A 21,679-nucleotide genomic window follows, 5' to 3' on the forward strand; every position below is an offset into this window, starting at 1 on the left:
TGGAAATTAAGTATCTGTACTTATTTAATTGTGCATTTTACCTTTTAGTTGGATACATGGTATAGTGAATTTAATTTCATTTTAAAAGCTGTTTGTGGAGGATGTTGAAAATCATTAAAATGGAGCTTCCCAAGAAAAATGCTTAGGGTCTCCCTTCAGTCATTGGGATGCCAGGTGGGCCTGAGGAGAGGACCCCGGATGCTCAATTTGGGCCATGAGCAGTCTCAGCTGTTAACCAGATTGCACTGTGTGCCCTCACCTACAAAAGGCTGGAAGACAGTGAAAGAAACAGATAAATGTTGCTCTGGCATGGGGCAAAGAATATTGATATTTAGTTGCATTTTGAATTATTTAATGATTCTGTAGGCCAGTCCTAATTTTAACCTGTACTTTATTACTAGAAAAGTAATAACATATGAGGAAAAATGTATCTTAGGAATTGTAGGAAATTGTAGTAAATTGTATATTGTATAGTATTGTTTGGCTTTAATTTGAACCTACTGTTTTCCTGTGCTGATTATTTTATTTGACTTAATCTTTGCATATTTTACTTTAAAATCTCATGAAACTTTTTTCCCTTTTTCAGTGTGTGCAGTGGGTGGATGAAGCAAAACTAAACCAAATGAGGCGGGAAGGCATTCGTTATGCTCGAATTCAGCTGTGTGACAATGATATCTACTTCATCCCTAGAAATGTCATTCATCAGTTCAAAACAGTGTCAGCAGTGTGCAGCTTAGCCTGGCATATAAGGCTTAAACAGTACCACCCTGTTGTGGATGCCTCTCAAAACACAGAAGGCAGTTCTAATGTGGACTGTGATTTAACTGGAAAGCAAGAATTAGAAGTTGACTCCCAGTGTGTGAGGATAAAAACTGAATCTGAGGAAACATGCACAGAGACGCAGCTTTTGACAACTGCTTCATCGTCCTTCCCACCTTCATCTGAACTTAATCTACAGCACGATCAGATGACTCAGTCTATTCCAGTTTTAAAGGTGGAAAGTAGACTGGACTCTGACCAGCAACACAGTCTACAGGAACATTCAAGCACTCCTGTGTGATATGTACATATTCAAACACATTTTTTAACTTTTTTAAATTTTGATGTGAAGTTATAGTTTTATAACTGGCCTAAGTTAAGTTTTATTGGAGAAATCTTGCCTATAATTCTATAAAGAGAAATGACATTCCACAAATGTCAAGCATATCTTTTTTACACAGATTATGCAAAGTTAAGAGTTGTATCTTATCCCGTTAGTACAGTATGTAATAGTGGGTCTGCTGCTACTTTCTGTTTTAAGGTGTGAGGTAACAATTCAATCTCTTCTTCAAATCAAAATGAGAATTGTCTGGAATAACAGATTCTTATTTGGTAAATTAATTCACTTCCTTTAATTTTATCTTGACTTGTCTCTTGCCATTTTTGCTGTTTTTATGATAGAAGATCAGATTTATGATTTAGTACTTGTGCTTTTATGGCACAGATCCAATTTCTGCAGTAAAAATGGCATAGGTTGCAGGAAAGAGGTCCTGCATCTTTTACATGGGCAAGTCATTTATTTAGTTTCAACCATAAAGAGCAGGTAGTTTCTAAGGAATTCAGTGGCTCTCTGATTTCTTAACAAAAGAAAGCACAGCACTTTCTGATCCAAACTTTTTTTTTTTTTGGGTATCTGTTATTTAAAGCCCAGTGGATATTTCAATTAAAAATATCTAAAGATGAATAGTCCTTGGTCATTCATTCTCCATGGTTCATTAATCTCTTCTAGAATACTTGGTAACTATGGAAGATGTTTTGGGTAAAAGAGATAATGTTGACATGATACTCTATATTGTTCTGCTTCCTAGCATCCTCACATTCTGTGTGGACACTTTTGCTTCCTAAACTGATCATGAGTATCAAACTTATAGAATGATATCTATCTTTCAGATGAGGCTGCCATATTTTGTGCATGAAACTTAGGAAAAACTATTTTTGTCACCTAGCATCAACCTCTTCATGATAAAGATCTGTTGACACCTGGGTTTATTTATTATTGCTCTGTGTTGCTACTGTCTAATAAAGAATATGGCACTAGACTTCATCCTAGAGTTTCAGGTAGCCTAATCCTTATTAGTGCCTGAGTATTTAACAGTTTTTTTTCTGAACAGGCACAGTTCATATAGCTAGTAGTCTTAACTTTGTTATTTTAGAATGTTAATGTGATACACATTTCACTTTCTCTTAGTTAATAATATGATAGGCCTTTTGCTTATTAAAGGAAGAGTACTCCCCACACCTAAGACCAGATTCTTGTATCTACCTGGTTATAGTGCAATTTGGAGATTTTTTTTTCCTGGAGAGTGAGATTTGGAATATTTACATTAACATAGGCAAAAAAAGATGCTGCTTTATTATGTCTGTCACCATGAAAACATAGCTGCATCTTTTGAAATACAAATATGAATTTTCTCTAAAATATTCTGAAATAGGTTAAATCTTATATAAATATTACTTTGTGCAATATTGTTGTGTAGTTAAACGCATATTAGCAAAGTATAGAGGTCACTGTGTAAACCGATAGAAAAGTAACCATCAGCAAATACTGCAGTGATTAGTTAGAATCTGTATTATTCCTTATATATATGTATATGTATGTATTCTCTGTTACAAAGGATGAAGACAAATAGAGAAACATTTCAGTGTAAACCATTTATGAATTGGAAGTGATGTTGGTTTTAGTTATCTTTGTAAATAAGGTAATTAGAATGGTATGAAGAGTAATGTGATTATTGCAGGGGTGTTTCAAAATCCTGGGTATAAATTTTAGGGTGAATTCTAGTTTATCAAGACTAGTTTTTAAGGGACCTGCCTTTGAGGGTGTTTTTTGTTATTTTAGGGGGAGGGGGTGAATCACTGAGTATGTGGGTTTGGGTTATTTCTTGTTTTTGTTTTTCTGTCCAGAAGAATTTCATAGAGCTTTACCAGGCTGTGCAAAGTAAAATTCTTCTCAGGCAACATTTGCTTTTCAAAATAATCATGAAGAACAAGGTTGTTAAAGTGAAAACTTTTTATTTTTTTCTTGTCTTCCAAGATCCGATTTCCCCATCTCCCACTTGCCATCCAGCAGATGCCATCTGTCATCTAAGCTGGTCATTGCTAATAAACAAGGAGACTGTCTCCTGACAGCCAGCACTGTGTATAAATCACTCAGGAACCAGCGGATCTGCAAAGACCTACAATCAAAAACAAATCCCCATTTTCTTTTTATAAAACATTCTACCCTCAACTCCAATATGAAAACAGTATAAAGATGTTTAAAATCATGTACTAATAAATTCATTGTATGTTAGAACTGCAATAGAACCGAGAGAGAAACATTTAGCTAGTAATGTATCTGGAAACTGAATGTCCTATGTGAGTATTAGATTTTAATAGCATGCTTTAAAGACTGATGAATATACAAGCGCAAGTTTTGAGTTTGTTACTGCTTTAAAGCTGTATCCTAGTTTAGCGATACAAATGATAGCAACTTTTCTAAAATTAAATTATTTGGTTTGGTGGAGTGAGGCATGGAACAATCTGGCGTCTTCTGATTTGTAAAGTAGTGATGGCAGTGAAGTTGTAACTGAAGTTTAAGCTGATCTTCCTTTTTGGTATATTATCCGTTGTGCCAGCTCTTTTGAGATTACTTGCAGAATGTGGCTATAAGTTTTAGTATTTTGTGGAGCAGAGGGATATTTTTTAAATGTTCTTACGGAAAAGGATCCAGTAAATACGTATTCCTAACTTAGTAATTAGAATGATTTTATGGTATTCACTAATCAGGAGAAAAGTCTTCCCCTTGCCCCAGAAGTCATACTGTAATTACCAGGATATACTCGGAGTAGGATTATGATTCAAAGAAGTAGCCCAAATTCATAAAGCAATAATAATAAAAACTACAGATCTGCTTTCCCTCCAAAGTTTTAACTTTACAAATAAATTCATCGGCTTAATTGTACTTTTAATTTGCTAATTTAATACTTAGGATTTGTTTCACTGGTACTTTATTATTAATACTTCAAATTAAAGACATTTGGAAGGTCCCCTTTCCCCTTAGAGACAGCTGGAATAACGACTAATATTAAAAGCTCTTGTAGGGGGAAAAAGGAGCTTATCAAATAAAATTATTTACTAAACCTTAGGAAAAGATGTTTTGCATCAGTCTTAATAGGCAAAAAGTTCATGCTTAGTAACTGGAGAGATTTTTGCTTATAGCTTTTCCCTCTATAAATACTATCTAGAATGAAAGCTAATTTAGGAACAAGACTAACATTCAAAAAACCCTTAGTGCATATATTTTTAATTATTATTAGCTCATTATTAGATCATTTTCATCTGTATTTGCCATTAAAATTTATTTGCATTTATATCTTTAGAATAATTGAGTTTGTGTCTTTCTGTTTTATCATTGCTACAAGTTTTATAAAAAGAACCTTTCACTAGTACATGCCAGAGGTTCATATTTCTGCTAAGTATTATTTTTTTAAAAACAGATTGTCGCTGTATTTATTGGTCATGCAGTAAGTAGAGGAAATGTACAAGACAGATGTTTTTCTTTAGCACATGGACCTATCCTCATCCTGAAAGTTTGTTGCTTTAAAAGCAAGTATCTCTCCATAAATATTATGGCCTTCCATTTTATTCATACATCTTTTAGGATTCACTTGTGCATGTAGTTGAGACCAATGTCTCTTAATATAGCACTTTTCAATTCTCTCTAAAAAACTTATGTACTACTATCACATGTTGTAAATTTTCATGTAATAGTGTTTTCTGTGACTAAACTCCATTTTGATTGGCAGCTAAGACTTTTTTTTCCTGTGGCTTTAATTTATCTAAGAGGTCTTTGCATATAGATGAAATGTATAATTTGCCTGGCGGACTATTTGCGTTTTGTGGCCTTAGTTTGTTTATTGACATTAATGAGTGTTTTAAAAAGGTTTTTAATGAATAGTCTTAAATCTAAATTTGTGTGAATAATAATCCTTTTAACACAGTGCTTTTTTGTAGCTGTCTAAGTGTGTTAAATTGTTAAGCTATTTCTTTGTAAAATAGGACAATGGAATGCATAGTTTTTTTTTTTTCCTGTAAAGTATTTTTTTAATAAACAAAGTCTGATTTGTCCTTTACTGATGTTTCATGACAAAATGAATAGCACATATGAATTCTAGCTACCTGGAACCTGTTTTTAAAGTATCCCTCTCTTCTCTGTTTTCTATTATTTTGTACTATTTTAGAAAATCTTGACTTTTTAAGGAAAAGGTTATAGATGCCAGGGTAAAATTTCATCCATATCAAGAGGCAGTTAGTTTGTGGGGAAGAAGGAAAACTATGCTTGGCATTGTGGCAGTTAACCCTCTTACCACAAAAATTGTTTCATATCTGAGAACAGTCTTAAATTTTTGATCTGGGGATGTTGATATTTTTGAAAGTACATGCATGCAGTGTTAGTTAATGAACATGCTCTTACAGACATTTCAGATGTCATTGCTGTATTGACATAACTCAGTGGTTTTTTTCCTCATCAGTTCTTATTTGTGTGAACTTCTCATTAATTAAGGTACCTTTCCTAAGCGCTGATAGCTCTTGCTTATGATTAGGAAAGGAAAAGGAAAGGAACTGATGTTCTTTGAGTAACTATTGAGAAGGGGACGACAGAGGATGAGATGGTTGGATGGTGACACCGACTCAATGGACATGGGTTTGGGTGGACTCCAGGAGTTGGTGGTGGACAGGGAGGCCTGGCGTGCTGTGGTTCATGGGGTCGCAAAGAGTTGGACACGACTGAGTGACTGAACTGAACATTTAATCCTCACAGCCTTGAGTAGGAAGGTGACAATACAATCTCCATAATACAGGTGAGAAAGCAGGCTGTTAGACTGAATAAATTACCTGAAGTTAAATAGTGGGAGCAGGCATTTGAATGCAGTTGTGGGCTCAAAGCCCATGCTTTGCTCAGTAAGAGCCTTAGGGAGCATTGTAACTTTGTAGATGGGGCTCCTGAAGGACAGTTTGCTACTTACTCGTCTTCCCTGATTGCAGTTCTTCCAGGAACTCCCCCTAAAGCCTTTCTGTGTGCTAATAAAGTAAAATGCTTAATTAGTTTACTGTAACCTACCTCTTAAAGCAAATATTTAGATATACAAAAAATGACTTTTTGATTAGTCATTCTTCCCGTGTTTTTCTTTAGTCAGCCATTCTTGAAACCCAACAGAACTTTAAGTTGTAAGGACGGGAAAAGCTGTCACGAAGCAAAAGCAGAAAGGGAACCACTGCCAATGTGTGGAATATAGAAATAAGACTGGGTAAAATGATTTTATTCTGTGGGAGTTACTTTTATCCTGGTCGATTTTCCTCACTGGTGAAACAGGGATAGTAACTTCCATTTATGTCGATTTGCTAGCTAATCCAAAATTAGCTAGCAAACATTTACAACTGCCCATCTAAGGCTTTCTAGACTGGTCTAATTATTATCTCATTAGCTTTAAACGGACCCAAATGCTACCATTGCTGGCCAAGCAAGGACACTGCTTCAACTGAGGTTAGAATCCCCGTTAGAGGTCAGTGTTGCATTAATGGCCAAAAAAAAAAAAAGGTAGAGGAAAGCAGCTTACTTAAAACCTTAACCCATTCTTACATATTCATTTGAGGTGGCAACCATTCCTTTCTCCTGACCTCTGTCAGCCTGCTTGAACTCTTAACCTACAAACAGTTCTTCCCCTCGCTACCTGCCCCTATCCTAATTGGGAAAGTGCCTTGGAACTGTCCTAAACCTTGGCCCCTCTGTTTATTTACCCCTGAGCACCCAGAAAGATGAAGTCCTAGAGCAGTTGAGAGGCGGGAGAGATTTAATAAGCCGCAGCTTGTCAGGTCTTTGGTTCCAGAACAGCGTAAATTCACGAAAACATTTGTTCCTACAGCAAAGGTTGAGAAACTTTAGGCCAGGCTCGTGCCAGACCCTAGTTTCTGACCTCATGGAGCCCCCAGCCTACTGAGGAAGGCCGACAGTAAATAATGAAGCACAAAGAAATATAAAACACAAGGAAAGACGAGTGTTGGCAAAGAAACGAACAGGGAACTATTGAAATATCTGGACCGACCTCCTTTAGATGGATGGCTGGGAAGTCATTTCTGAAGAAGTGGCCTGAAGGGTGATCTGAGGGAGCTGCTCAGGGCCTATACGCCGCGGTGTAGCTCCCCAGCTCCTAGGTCCCGAAGCCTGGCGGAGGCTCGGCGGGAAGGACCCGGGCCGGGGGCGGAGCCAACTTCACTGCAAACCCCGGAAAGCGGAAGCTGCAGCCCGGCTGCACCGTGGTCTGCGGAGCTGCTGCTTCCCAGGTCTGGGTCGGCTGAGTCACGGCCCGGCCCGGCCCGGCCTAGCGAGCACGCGTGCCCGCCGCCCCGAAGCAGCTGCCACCGGACCTTGGGACCTCTGCACTTGACTCTTGCGGCCGGGCACAAAACCTTCGGCCGTTGCCGTAGCGACTGGCAGTCTAGCGAATACCCCCTTCACTTTTTATCGCCCTCGTTTCTCAGTTCATTGTTTGGTTATTTTAGGGTCAGTCCGATGACCCTATAGGTCGGGCTTGGAGGGCGCCGGCTCTCTGGCGGCAGACTGCCCTCGTCTGGGCGCTGGGCAGCCGGCTGCCTCTGAGGCTGGGGCGGCCTCCCCGGTCTCCATGGTAACGGCCCGGCCGGCGTCTCTGCTTCGGGGGGAAGATGCGGCCTGCCGGGTCCGCCGCCTCGCCCCCGGCCTCACGGGCGGGCCGGGGCCACTGAGAAGGAAGGTCCCGGCCGCCGGACGGCGGGGCATTGGTCACCAGGTGAGTGCAGGACCTTGGAGAGAGGCGGAGGTAGGGTGCGGGTCAACTCCAGCGACCTCCCCTCCTCTCCTACTTTCCTGCATCCCTAAACACACCCGCACAAAATCTCTCCGAGAGGCTCCGGTCGCCGCTGCGCCAGAGGGTTTTTTTGTTTTGTTTTGTTTTTGTTTTTTTTCCTGGCAGTCGGCCGGAGAACGAGACGGTCAGCAGCTTATGGAGAGGCTGAGAGAAGCGTTTTTTGACTTCTGTCCAAACTGGGAAAGTACCTTTAAACTACTGGATTCACGGACTGGTTTTCCTTCGTTTTCAGTGAAATCCCATTCTCTGGCTGGAGACACAGATGGCCTCAAATGAGAGAGATGCTATATCGTGGTACCAAAAGAAGGTAATATCAGTGTATCTTTATTTGTAAAGCATGCTCCCTGCAGAAAGCTCCCACAAAGAATACCTATCATGTTAGTTTTTAATGAGTTTGGTAGTGCAGTGTATTCTTACATGGTATCTCAAATAGAAAACCTAGTACAAGGTCACTAGGTCTTTTGAATTCAGTTCCAGGTCCCCGCATAAGATTTTCAACCTCCTGTCTCCAGACTACATTCACAGTGTCACAGCAGGGCTATGAGAGTTTGCTTCTCATCAAATGGCTGTTTTTTTAGACATAAAACTTTTATCTGCACAGTGTCAGCAATCTTAATGAGCTGCCCATAGCCTTTTATTTCTATTTAGTTTTCTACTGATATTTTTTCTTAAGTGGAAATATCTTTTAAGGTTTATATTTAATTTGAAATATTTTGGACATTGCTTCCAGCTAAGTTTGAAATTTTGAAGGAAATAGTCCTTGGAAATAATAATTTATCCTAGCCTCAGAAAAGCACAGACATTTCCCAGATATCATATAGACACTTTAAATAGTTTCGTGACTTGTGAGACTTGGCCTAAATAAAAGGATTTCCTTTCCATCATTTAAGTAGCCTGCTTCTTATTTCAGATTGGAGCATATGATCAGCAGATATGGGAAAAGTCAATCGAACAGACTCAGATTAAGGTAAATTGATTTCTTTGATTTTTTTCCACTTTGTTTTACTGCATTAATGTGTTGTAAGTAATGGATTGTACTTACTTAAAAAAAAAAAATCTGCACTTATCCACTAAGGTATTCTTTGTTCTTTGAAGTTTATAAGGAAAACAACAGTACCAGTGGGATGATAAATGACAATTAACATTTGGCCTCCATATGAGAGAAACAGAAAGGAGTAGTTGGTCTGTGATTAATTTGAAATCAAATATCCAGTATAAATGAACTATGGCTCTTTAACTGGTGGTAATTGAGAGTTAGTTGTGGTAATACAAGGCCAATTTGCTAGACCTTCAAGGTTTTCAGGTGAAGTTGTGAAAATGAACTGTCCAGGTTTTTTAGAGCATCTCCTTCTCCTTGCCTCTCTCCTCTTTCACCCTTGCCTTTCGTCCCCCACCCCTCCCACTCCCTCTTCCTCTTTTTCTTCCTCTGCAAGTCAAATAAAATCCATTTGTTACCTGAATCACTTTTTCAATTACTGGTTTAGAGTATGATCTTAAGTATTTCAGGTTCTTAAATGTTTTTCTACACTACTTTTGGATCTGAGCAGTTTCTTGGAGTTATTTCATGCTAACCAAGAAACCAAAATTGATGTGTAATTCAGGTGCAGTTTATTAATTTATAATAGGGGAAGTGAAGTGAAGTCAAGTGAAGTCGCTCAGTTGTGTCCGACTCTTTGCGACCCCATGGACATCAGGCTCCTCCATCCATGGGATTTTCTAGGCAAGAGTACTGGGGTGGGTTGCCATTTCCTTCTCCAGGGAACTTCCCAACCCAGGGATTGAACCCAGGTCTCCCACATTGTAGACGGACGCTTTACCATCTGAGCCACCAGGGAATAGGGGAAGGAAGGGTTAAATAATCTAATGTTCCCAAACCAGGGCTGTGGGATCAATATGTGTTGTGGGAGTTGGGGGGTTGGAGGGGGGGTGTTGCAAATTAGTCATGGAATTGTTGCTTGGTAGCCATATGTAATTGCATAGTCTTAAGAGATGTGGAACAGCCTAAAGACCATCCTGCCCTTAAAGAATATCTATTGACTTTAATATTTAGATCTACTGATTTAGGGTCTTACCTCCTTGGAAAGTACTGAATAATGGCTGGCAGATTCTTATTTTTGGACCTTTCTTTTTTTTTTTAAAGAAAAAAAACATTAAAAAAAATATTTATATCTCGGTGTTATGTTGCTTCAGTCGTGTCCGACTCTTTGCAACCCTGTGAACTGTAGCCCACCAGGCTCCTCTGTCCATGGGAATCTCTAGGCAAGAATACTGGAGTGGGTTGCCATACCCTACTCCAGGGGATCTTCCCAACCCAGGGATCAAACCCACGCCTCTTAGGTCTCCTGCATTGGCAGGCAGGTTCTTTACCATTAGCACCACCTGGGAAGCCCAGTACAACTTAATAGTTGGTTCTGTTTATCTCCAAGTCAGATTGGTTGGGCTGGAACATTTAAATCTCAGCTGAAATACTTTTAGGGCGTGTTCTTTTTATAAGTCAATCAACTAAGAAGTTATTAGAAATACTTGGTACTTGGTTAACTTTTCATAGTTTTGTACAGTCTCTGATGTTTTATAGTAATAGGAGATGGGGTTAGGATGAATAAATCCCCCAGTTTTATATTGTAGCTCTCAAATCCTGTCCTGTTGATCTTTTGTGAGCTCCAAAAAGTATGGGTAGCAAGTCTGGTATAATGGAAAGCACCCAGTACTAGTGGTTGGATCTCCTTTTGTGAGCTGTCTCTAGCTTTGTGATCTTGAAAAAGCCCTGTAGTTTGACTGGTTTTGGTTTATTTATGTTTTAAAAGATTTTGCTTCCTGTCATCCAATTTCTTTACCTACCTCTTTCCTCTACCTGATTTAAATATTTCCACAACTCTTATTTCCATGCCATTTTATACATACCCTCCTTTTGGTACACTGTATCCTGTGTTATTTGTTAACCTGTGTGTTTTCATGGACCTCAAGGACAGGAATTGCATTTGTATCCCATTTTTTTAGAACATCTTGATTCACACTAGGAACTTGGTATTTCTGTGTTTGATTAAAGCCAACCTATTATGTATATTTTTAATCATTGTTTTCTCATAAGGTAATCTTAACACCTCCTTAGTTTAGCAGTGGAAAGAATAAAATTAAAGAGAACTCTAAAATTTACAGTTAAGGTACCAAGGCCTCCCAGGTGCTAACAATACAGTCAAGACACACATGGTTCTTGCCTTCATGAATTTCACAATCTAGTGGTGGTGGGAGAAAAGCCAAGTTTTTAAGTATGTTTAAGTCTTAGATGAAAACTGACAAAAGTGTAGGTTATGAAGAAGTATTTAATGCAATTTAAAACAGATTACACAAATGTAATGATTTTTGAAAACAAAGAAAAAGGAAAAAATTTGAAAACAAAAAATAACATCAGATGACAATATAATTAGAAATTATATAATAAAAATATAATTCAAAGTTATAAAAAACATAAATTTAAAAAATCAACTTGGATCATGCAAAGTGGTAGGCACTGTACTACAAACATTTATTGAGCTACTGTCTTTAAAGCATTTTGCTAGGTGCTGATTTTGAGGAGAAAAAGTATTTACAAACAGAAGTATAACAGTTGTATAAGGGAAGAATAAGTAGCCCAATCTGGTTGGAGTATAAGATATGTAAATGAGATGATAGATTGTAAGTCAGTTTGGGGCTGAGTTCACTGTTCTAAGAACTTCAGACACTATATTATAGAAAATGAAAAAAATGGTATGGTTTTGAGTAGAGGAGGCACATCATATCTGTTTTTTTGGAGGATAGAAATAAAAATGTAGTTATAACAAAATTTGTAGAGGGCTTCCAAAGCAATGCTTGATGAAATAATATCACTCTAAATGTCTATATTAACAAAAAAAAAATGTCTAGATTGATTAGGAAGGAAGAGTCACAATGATTCAAGCTAATATGAAAAGAATCAGAAATAAGTCAAAATAAAGTGGAAGAAATATAAAAAATAAAAGTAAAACAGATGTTTATGTATTCTTCATTTAACCAATATTTGTTAGCAGCTACCTATTATGTGTAGGCAATAGGCTAGGCGATATGTCTGTATAATGATGAACAGAAACGTTCGATTTTTTTTTTTCATGGAGCTTATGGTAATGTGGGAGACAAAACAATAGTAAGATTAATCCTAGTAATGAATAAAAATTGCTTTGTGATAAATGCTAAGAAAGAAAGCTCTTCTTTTCAAGCTGTTACAACAGGGAAATGGACCTAGTCAAGGAAGTCAGAGAAGCCTTCCCTGAAGAATTGTTGTGTCAAATGAGATCTGAAGGATAAATAACAGTTAATTAGGTCAAGAACAAATACATGAATCCTACACAAATTCTTTCATAAAGCCGAGGAGAAAGTGTGCTTCCCAACTCATTTTAGGAGACCAGTATTACCCTGATTACAAAGACAGCACCAGAGAATTTGTTGTAACTATACTACAAAGCTACAGTAATCCAAACAGTATGATAATGGCATAAACATAGACAAATAGATCAGTGGAATAAAATAGAACATCCAGAAATGAACCTACACTTATATGGGCAATTAATCTACAACAGAGAAGGCAAGAATATACAATGAGGGAAGGACAGTCTCTTCAATAAATGGGAAAGCTGAAAAACTACATGTAAAGACTCAAGCTGCACTGTTCTCTCACATGATGCACAAAAATGAATTCAAAATAGATTTAAAACTTGAATGTAAGACCTGAAACTATAAAACTTCCAAAAGAAAACATAGGCTGTACATTGGTCATAGTAATATTTTTTTGGATATATATTTTCAGTCAAGGGAAATAAACCAAAAATAAACAGGGCTACAACAAACTAAAAGACTTCTGCACAGTAAAGGAAACTATCAATAAAATGAAAAGACCACCTATTGAATAGGAGAAGATATTTACAAATGGTTTATCCAAATACACAAAAAATTCATACCAGGCAACATCAAAAAAAGAAACAACCTATTAAAAAATGGACAGGGGATCTGAATAGACATTTTCCAAAGAAGACATACAGATGATCAACAGGCACATGAAAAGATGTTCAGCATATTAACCATAAGGGAAATGCAAATCTAAACCACAGCGAAATATCACCTCACATGGCAGAAGGGCTATTATCAAAAAGACAGTAAATTACAGTTGTTGGTGAAGATATGGAGAAAAGGGAACCTTTTTGCACTGTTGGTGGAAATGTAAATTAGTGCAGCCACTATGGAAAACAGTATGAAGATTCCTTAGAAATAGAACAACCATGTGGCCTAGCAATTCTGCTGTTGGCTGTTTATCTGAAGGAAACAAAAACAATTAGAAAAGATACATGCACTCCATGTTCATAGTAGCTTTGTTTACAATAGCCAAGATACGGAAGCAACATAAGTGCTCACAACAGAGGGATGGATAAAGATGTCGTATCTGTATACAATGGAATATTACTGAGTCATATAAGAATGAAATCTTGCTGTTTGTGACAACATGAATGGCCGAGAGGATGTGATTCTGAGTGAAATAGTCAGAGAAAGACAAAAACTCTATGATTTCTCTTAATATGTGGGGTCTAAAAAATAGATGAACAAACATAAAACAGAAAAAAAGCTATAGATGTAGATAGAGTAAACAGGTGTTGCCAGAGACGGGTTACAAAGGGAAAGAAATAGGTGAGGGAGATTAAGAAGTACAAACTTCCAGTTGCAGAATGAATGAGTCACTTGTATGAAATGTAGTGTGAGGAATATAGTCAGTAATTATGTAATATCTTTGCATGGACAGATGATAATTAGACTTAAGTTCAGTACATCCTGAACTGTATAAAGGTATGAAATTACTATGTTGTATAACATACTGTTTTAGGTCAATTGTATTTCGAAAACAAACTTAGAGAAAAAGAGATCAGGTATGTGATTACCAGGGGTGGGGAGTTGTGGGAGGGGTATTGGATGAAGGCAGTCAGAAGATATAAACTTCCGATTATAAGATAAATTAGTACTAGGAATGTAATGTACAACATGATAAACCATAAATAGTGCTTCTATATGTTATATATGAAAGTTGTTAACAGAGTTAATCCTAAGAGTTTGCATCACAAGGAAAAAAATTTTTTTCTATTTTTTTAATTTTGTACCTATGAGATGGTAGATGTTCACTAAATTTATTGTGGTAATCACTTCATGATGTATATAAGTCATATCATTATGCTCTGTACTGTAAACTTAATACAGTGTTGTATGTCAATTATATCTCAATAAAACTGAAAGAAAAAAGTCCTACCTGAGACATAATATGGAGTTTTTAATAACTATCATACTGATTTATTTAAAAAAAAAAAAAGAAAATTTGTCCTAAACATATACATTGGCCCAAAAATGTAAAAATCTTTAATAAAATATCAGCAAACCAAATTCAGTAACATACAAAATGGATTATCTACTGTGACCAAGTGGGATATCTGAAAAATGTGTCATTAGTTTAAAATTTGAAGATGATATAATATACCATATTAATGGAATAAAGGATAAAACCACATGATCTTTTTAGTAGAGACTAAAAACATTTGACAAAATTCAGTGCCTATTATTGATGAAACAGTAAGTAATTTTTTCAGTCTGTCAAAGGATGTCTATAAAAAACCCACTATAGTTAGGGAGTGTTTTGTCTCTGAAATCAGGAACAAAGCAAGATGTCTGCTCTTAACATCGATTTAACATTGTACTAGGGATTCTAGCCTGTGCAGTAAAGCAAGGAAAAGAAGTGAAAGGCACTGAGATGCAAAAGAAAATGAAAATTGCCTTTATTCATGATGACTTGAACCCCTATTTAGAAAATCCTGACATTACTAACAATAAATGAGTTTAGCAAGGCCTCTAGATTTAAAATCAATATACAAAAATTATTTGTATCTCTGTATACTAGCAATGAGTGTTCCAAAAATGAAATTAAGAAAACAGTTTATTCACAGTAGTATCAAAAATAGTAAAATGCTTAAGAGTAAGTTTAACATAGCATATATAAGACCTGTACACTGAAAACTACAGAACATTGCTAAGAAAAATTAAAGATCTGAAGAAATGGAGTAATATTTCAGTTTGGGATGTGAAAGGCCTAACATTGTTAAGATGGCAATCCTCTAAATATATTAATATCTATAGATTCATTATAATCCCTTTAAAATTCCAGCAGTCTTCTTTTTCTTTTGGCAAAAATTGATAAGCTAATTCTGAGGTTGATCAGGAAGGCAGAAGACCTAGAACATTCAGGATAACTTGAAGAAGAACAGAATTTGAAGGCTTACTGCATCCCAAGGGCTTCCCTTGTGGTTCAGCTGGTAAAGAATCTGCCTGCAATGCTGGAGACCTGGGTTTGATCCCTGGGTTGGGAAGATCCCCTGGAGAAGGGAAAGGCTGCTCACTTCAGTATTCTGACCTGGAGAATTCCATGGACTCTCTAGTCCATGGGGTCGCAAAGAGTTGGACATGACTGAGCAACTTTCACTTCACTGGATCCAAGATTTACTGTAAAGCTGTAAGTAATTCAGATAGTATAGTATTGACATGAGTAATAGATCAGTGGAACAGAATAGAAAATCTAGAAATAAATCCTTACAGTTTTGATAAATTGAGTTTGACAAAGATGCCAAAACAATTCAACGAGAAATGATAGTCTTGTCAACAAATGGTGCTGGTACAATTGGATATCCACATATATAAAAATAAACTTTTAATTCTTACCTCACAGTGTATACAAAAATTAATTAAAAAGGATCGTGGGCTTAAAGGTAAGAACTGAAAGACTGAGGTTTTGTAAAAGAAAACATAGAAGATCGTTCTTACCTTAAGATAGGCAAAGATTTCTTAGAAAAACGGCTATGAAAGAAAAAAATTTGATAAATTTGGCTTCATCAAAAATTAAAACCTTTCTTCAAAATCCCATTTTAAAAAAAGAAAAAGCAAGCCATAGACTGTGAGAAAATATTTTCAAATCGTACACTTATTAATATGTGGAGCATTTGTACCTAGGATACATAACCCCTACAACTCAGAAGACAAAAAACCCAGTTTAACAATGGGCAGAAGATTTGAATAGATATATCACTAAAGACAATAGCTGAAATGATTGGGCCTGTCCAAAGATGCTCAACGTTACTAGCGAAGTATGAATTAAAACCACAGTGAGATGCTATTATACACCTGTTTGCTGTGTTCAATCACTCAGTTATGTCCGACTCTTTGCCACCCTATGGATTGCAGCATGCCAGGCTTCCCTGTCCTTCACTATCATCCAGAGTTTGCTCAAAGTCATGTCCATTGAGTCAATGATGCCATCCAACCATCTCATCCTCTGTCACCCCCTTCTCTTCCTACCCTCATCTCTCCTAACCTCAGGGTCTTTTCTGACAAGTCGGCTCTTCGCATCAGGTGGCCAAAGGATTAGAGCTTTAGCATCAGTCCTTCCAATGAACATTCAGGACTGATTTCCTTTAGGATTGGCTGGTTTGATCTCCTTACTATCCCAGGGACTCTCAAGAGTCTTCTCCAGCACCGCAGTTCTAAAGCATCAATTCTTTGTCATTCAGCCTTCTTTATGGTCCACCTCTCACATCCATACATGACTATTGGAAAAACCATAGCTTTGACTATTGACCTTTGTTGGCAAAGTGGTATCTTTGCTTTTTAATATGCTGTTTAGGTTTGCCATAACGTTTCTTCCAAGGAGCAAAGGTCTTAATTTCATGGCTTCAGTCACCGTCCACAGTGATATTGGAGCCCAAGAAAATAAAGCCTGTCACTGTTTCCCCATCTATTTGCCATGAAGTGATGGGACTGGATGCCATGATCTTACTTTTTGAATGTTGACTTTAAAGCCAGCTTTTGCACCCTCCTCTTTCACCTTCATCAAGGGGCTCTTTAGTTCCTTTTTGCTTTCTGCCATTAGGGTGGTGTCATCTGTATATCTGAGGTTATTGATACTTCTGGCAATCTTGATTCCAGCTTGTGCTTCATCCAACCCCACATTTCACACGATGTACTCTGCATGTAAGTTAAATAAGCAGGGTGACAATATACAGCCTTGATGTACTCCTTTCCCAATATTGAATCAGTTCATTGTTCCGTGTCTGGTTCTAACTGTTGCTTCCTGACCTGCATACAGGTTTCTCAGGAGTGGTCTGGTGGTCAAGGTGGTCTGGTATTCCCACCTCCTTAAGAATTTTCCACAGTTTGTCGTGATTCACACAGTCAAGGGCTTTAGCATAGCCAATGAAGCAGAAGTAGATGTTTTTCTGGAGTTCCCTTTCTTTTTCTGTGATCTGACGGTTGTTGGCAATTTGATCTCTGATTCCTCTGCCTTTTCTAAATCCAGCTTGTACATCTGGAAGTTCTTGGTTCAGGTACTGTCAAAGCCTAGCTTGATGAATTTTGAACATTACTTTGCTAGCATGTGAAATGAGTGCAATTGTGTGGTATTTTGAACATTCTTTGCCATTGCCCTTCTTTGGAATTGGAACGAAAACTGACCTTTTCCAGTCTTGTGGCCAAGGCTGAGTTTTGCAAATTTGCTGGCACGTTGAATTGCAGCACTTTAACAGCATCATCTTTTAGGATTTGAAATAGCTCAGCTGAAATCCCATCACCTCCAGTAGCTTTGTTCATAGTAATGCTTACTAAGGCCCAGTTGGATGTCTGGCTCTAGGTGACTGATAACACCATCGTGGTTATATGGGTCATTAAAACCTTTTTTGTACAGTTCTTCTGTGTATTCTTGCCACTTCTTAATACCTTCTGCTTCTGTTAGGTCCATACCGTTTCTGTCCTTTGTTGTGTCCATCTTTGCATGAAAGGTTCCCTTGGAATCTATCATTTTCTTGAAGGGACCTCTAGTCTTTCCCATTCTATTGTGTTCCTCTATTTCTTTGCATTGTTCACTTCACCTGTTACAATGACTAAAATTAAAAAGACTAACCTTACCAGATGTTGGCCAGGACATGGAGGAACTAGAATTATCATACACTGCTGGTGGGAATGGAAAGTGGAAATTAGTTTGATGGTTTTTAAAAATTTAAATACATACTTCTCATATGGCCCAACATTTCCATATAGTACCTATGCAAGATAAATAAAAACATAGGAACGTATTTAAATATTCATAGCAATACTACTCCTAATTACCGAAAAACTAGAAAAAAGTCCAAATGTCTATCAACTTGTGAGTAGATAAATAAATGTATTATATCCATACAATGGAATATGACTCAGCAATAAAAATTGTTGATACATGCTACAACATGATGAACCTCAAAAATGTTATGTACGTAAAAGGGGCCAGACACAAAAGACTATATTCTGTGATTCAGTTTGCATGAAATTTCTGAAAAGGCAAATCTGTAGAAGTAGAAAGCAGATATGTGTTTGCCTGTTGCTGGGGAATAGAAATACAGATTTATTGCCATTCTTATTTTCAGGTGATGGAAATGTTCTAAAATTTGAACATGATAATGGTTGCACAACTCTCTCAATTTACCAGAAATCTACCAGGTTATTACTAAAACTACACCTAAAGATGAATGAGTTTTGCACAGTATTAATTATACCTCAATATGGCTATTTTCTTAAATCACACCAATAGAAAAAAAACAGGAGAGATAATAATGTAGTACACAAGAAATTCATCTATATATTTCCAATGAAATTTGTCTTCTAAAATTTTTAATTAAGAGAATATATTAAATCTAAGATTATTTTCAGTGATGAAGCTCAACTTGGTTCTCCTCCCCCACCAAAAGAATAAAACAAGAGTGGTCTCTATTACTACTTAACATGCTGTCTGAGATATTTGTTAAGATTAGCAAAACATTCTAATTACTGTTATCTTTGCTTTTAAAATATTTTAAACTTTTCCTTCATTTTTCTAATTAATTTTGGGATATAAAAAAATCAGTATTTGAAAATATGATTTTACACCTAGAAAATTTTAAATAGCTAAGCATAAACACAGAGGTGATTTCAGCTGTATTTGTAACATTTTATTTCTTGAGTGGGAATGGTGGATACATGACAGATAAGACTCCTCATTAAAGATGACAGTTGACTATGTACATTAATCTCTATCTGGTTTCTTCTGAAACGCCTCTAAAATTATAATAAATAAGAAAAAAATCAGCCCTCAAGAACTGAAAGAAATGTAAGTTTAAACTTGCTGTTTTAGAACACCTGTGTTTAGTGGTTACTAGTGGGGAGAGGGAAGAAGAGAGGCACAATATGGTAGTAGGGAATTAAGAGGTGCAAACAATTATCTATAAAATCAGCTGCAAGGATATACTGTACAACCCGAAGAATATAGCAAATATTTTAAAATAACTATAAATGGAGTATAGCCTTTAAAAATTGTGAATCATTATATTGTATATCTGTAACTTATATAATATTATACATCAACTATTGTTCAGTTTAAAAGTTAAGAGAAGAAAGTCCCTGTATTTAATTTCTGAAAGACTCAGGAATTGGATGCACCAGGTCTATCTGCAGATGTAAGGTATTATAGAACTGAAAGTAGAAGTGTTTGAGCATATGTATTAGGAGCAATAGACCTATCCTCAGATCCTCCTCATTCTCCACAACCTCATAGCCACCCTTATCTTCCATTGACAGAAGATTGCTTTATGGAGAGGCTGAACCAGAGAAGTTCCAGATTCCGGAATACCATACACAAATGAAAATGAGGTGAAATAATGGACTAGTAAAGGAGATCAAGTAAAAGGCTGGTGGCCAGGTTTATAATCTCTAAACAGAAGACTGGAATTTCTTTTTGCACAAGCTGACTGAAAAGGCTTAAAGATATTGGAAGTGAAATGTCTGGCTACCCTCTACAGTGAGGCCACTGTTCAACAAGAGCCTCCCTTGCCCCTCCTCCACTGCGCACTGAATGGGTGTTCAGCATGATAGTGCCTTGCTCTTAAGTGTGAATGGATAATTGAAAATGCTCAAATATCTGAGACCTAAAAAAAGATAGAGATTTTAAAAAGTGATCAGGAATTTTAAGAATACTATTTTTAAAGATACAATTAATATATTTAAAGTACTGGATACTATTTTTTTTTTAAGTCTGTAAATGAAAAAGAGCACCAGAAAATAAAAGTAACAAAAATAAATTCAGTAGAAAAGTTGGAAGATAAACTTGAGGCCATTTCCCAGAAAAATAGTATGAAAGAATAGGGAAAAAGAATATTAAAAAATGAGTACAGTTCATGTAGGAAGCCTAACATCCAACTAGTATGTGTTCCAGGAGAAAGAAATAGGAGGCGGAGAAGTAATTATCAAATAATATTGTAAAAACTTCCCAGGACTGAAATAAACACATTTACAGGTCAAAAGGATCTTTTGAGTAATCAGCATTATTATGAAATTTCAGAAATAAATTTAGAGAAATTCAATTCAGTCTGCTTCCTGTGTTTCTCTTGTGAGTCTCCCTTATTCACGCAAAACGCCACTTCTGGTCACCAAATGTATGGAAGTTTTTTCCCCACACCAGGCAATTCTCGGTGACGCCAGCTGGGTGTCCTGCAATTCAACCCAGTTGTGACACTGTGTGCCTGGAAATAGTGTCAGCTCCTACAGGTAAAGGCCCTGGTCCCACAGGATGGCTCCTGTCCCACTTGGGATGCCAACTGCAAGAAGTAGGTCCTAGGTTACCCCCAACTTCTGTCCATTTTGGCTACAAGTCAGGGGTTCCCGTAACCTTCTCTTCTGGTTTGATTAATTACCTAGGGTGGTTCACACAACTCAGGGAAACACTTCCTCAAACAACTATCAGTTTATTAAATAATATGATAAAGGGTACAGATGAATAGCTAGATGAAGGGATACTTAGGGTGAGGTCTGGGAGAGTCCTGAGCATAGGAGCTTCTGTCTCTGTGGAGTTTGGGGTATGTTACCCTACTGGTGTGTATGTTCGCTAACCTGGAAGCTGTCTGAACTCTGTACAGACTATTGAGGTTTTTATGGAGGCTTCATCTAGTTGACATGACATTAGCATGGTAGTGGTATAATCTTTGTATCTGAGGTTATTGATATTTCTCCTGGCAATCTTGATTCCAGCTTGTGATTCTTCCAGCCCAGCATTTTGCATGATATACTTTGCATAGAAGTTAAATAAGCAAGGTGACAATATACAGCCTGATATACTCCTTTCCTAATTTTAAACCAGTCCATTGTTCCATGTCCAGTTCTAACTGTTGCTTCTTGACCTGCATACAGGTTTTTCAGGAGACAGATAACGTGGTTTGTTATTCTCATCTCTTTAAGAATTTTCCACAGTTCGTTGTGATCCACACAGTCAAAGGCTTTTGTGTAGTCAATGAAGCAGAAGTAGATGTTTTTCTGAATTCCCTGATTTCCCTATGATCCAATAAATGTTGGCAATTTGAACTCTGGTTCCTCTGCCTTTTCTAAATCCAGCTTGTACATCTGTAAATTCTTGGTTCATACACTGGTGCAGCCTAGGTTGAATGATTTTGAGCATAACCGTACTAGCATGTGAAATGAGCGCAGCTGTACTGTAGTTTGTATGTTCTTTGGCACTGCCCTTCTTTGGGATTGGAATGCAAATGACCTTTTCCAGCACTTGGCCACTGCTGAGTTTTCCAAATTTGCTGGCATATTGAGTACAGCCTTTAATAGCATCATCTTTTAGGATTGGAAATAGCTCAGCTGGAATTCCATCACCTCCACTAGCT

General features: G+C 37.1%; 2 protein-coding genes across 6 annotated transcripts in view; both read left to right on the forward strand.

Moving 5' to 3' along the window:
* The window catches only part of RSBN1 (round spermatid basic protein 1), a 43,220-nt gene extending 38,067 nt beyond the window's left edge, over nt 1–5,153 (forward strand). The window contains exons 7-8 of one of the 2 annotated variants that reach the window (XM_044944532.1): nt 587–1,063; nt 3,074–5,153. In XM_044944532.1, coding sequence (XP_044800467.1) covers nt 587–1,060 — 474 coding nt within the window. In that variant the 3' untranslated portion in view covers nt 1,061–1,063; nt 3,074–5,153. Of the gene's footprint in view, nt 1–586 lie in introns of both variants that reach the window. The other variant, XM_006064832.3, reaches the window with a different exon arrangement.
* Nucleotides 5,154–7,333: 2,180 nt separating this feature from the next.
* The window catches only part of PHTF1 (putative homeodomain transcription factor 1), a 70,744-nt gene continuing 56,398 nt past the window's right edge, over nt 7,334–21,679 (forward strand). Inside the window, exons 1-3 of one of the 4 annotated variants that reach the window (XM_044944533.1) lie at nt 7,334–7,847; nt 8,158–8,232; nt 8,836–8,892. In XM_044944533.1, the coding sequence (XP_044800468.1) occupies nt 8,188–8,232; nt 8,836–8,892 (102 nt within the window). In that variant the 5' untranslated portion in view covers nt 7,334–7,847; nt 8,158–8,187. Of the gene's footprint in view, nt 7,848–8,030; nt 8,233–8,835; nt 8,893–21,679 lie in introns of all 4 variants that reach the window. The other 3 variants (XM_044944534.1, XM_025289425.2, XM_025289436.2) reach the window with 3 other exon arrangements.

This window comes from Bubalus bubalis, chromosome 6, assembly GCF_019923935.1.
Source record: "Bubalus bubalis isolate 160015118507 breed Murrah chromosome 6, NDDB_SH_1, whole genome shotgun sequence".
Classification (NCBI taxonomy): Eukaryota; Metazoa; Chordata; class Mammalia; order Artiodactyla; family Bovidae; genus Bubalus; species Bubalus bubalis.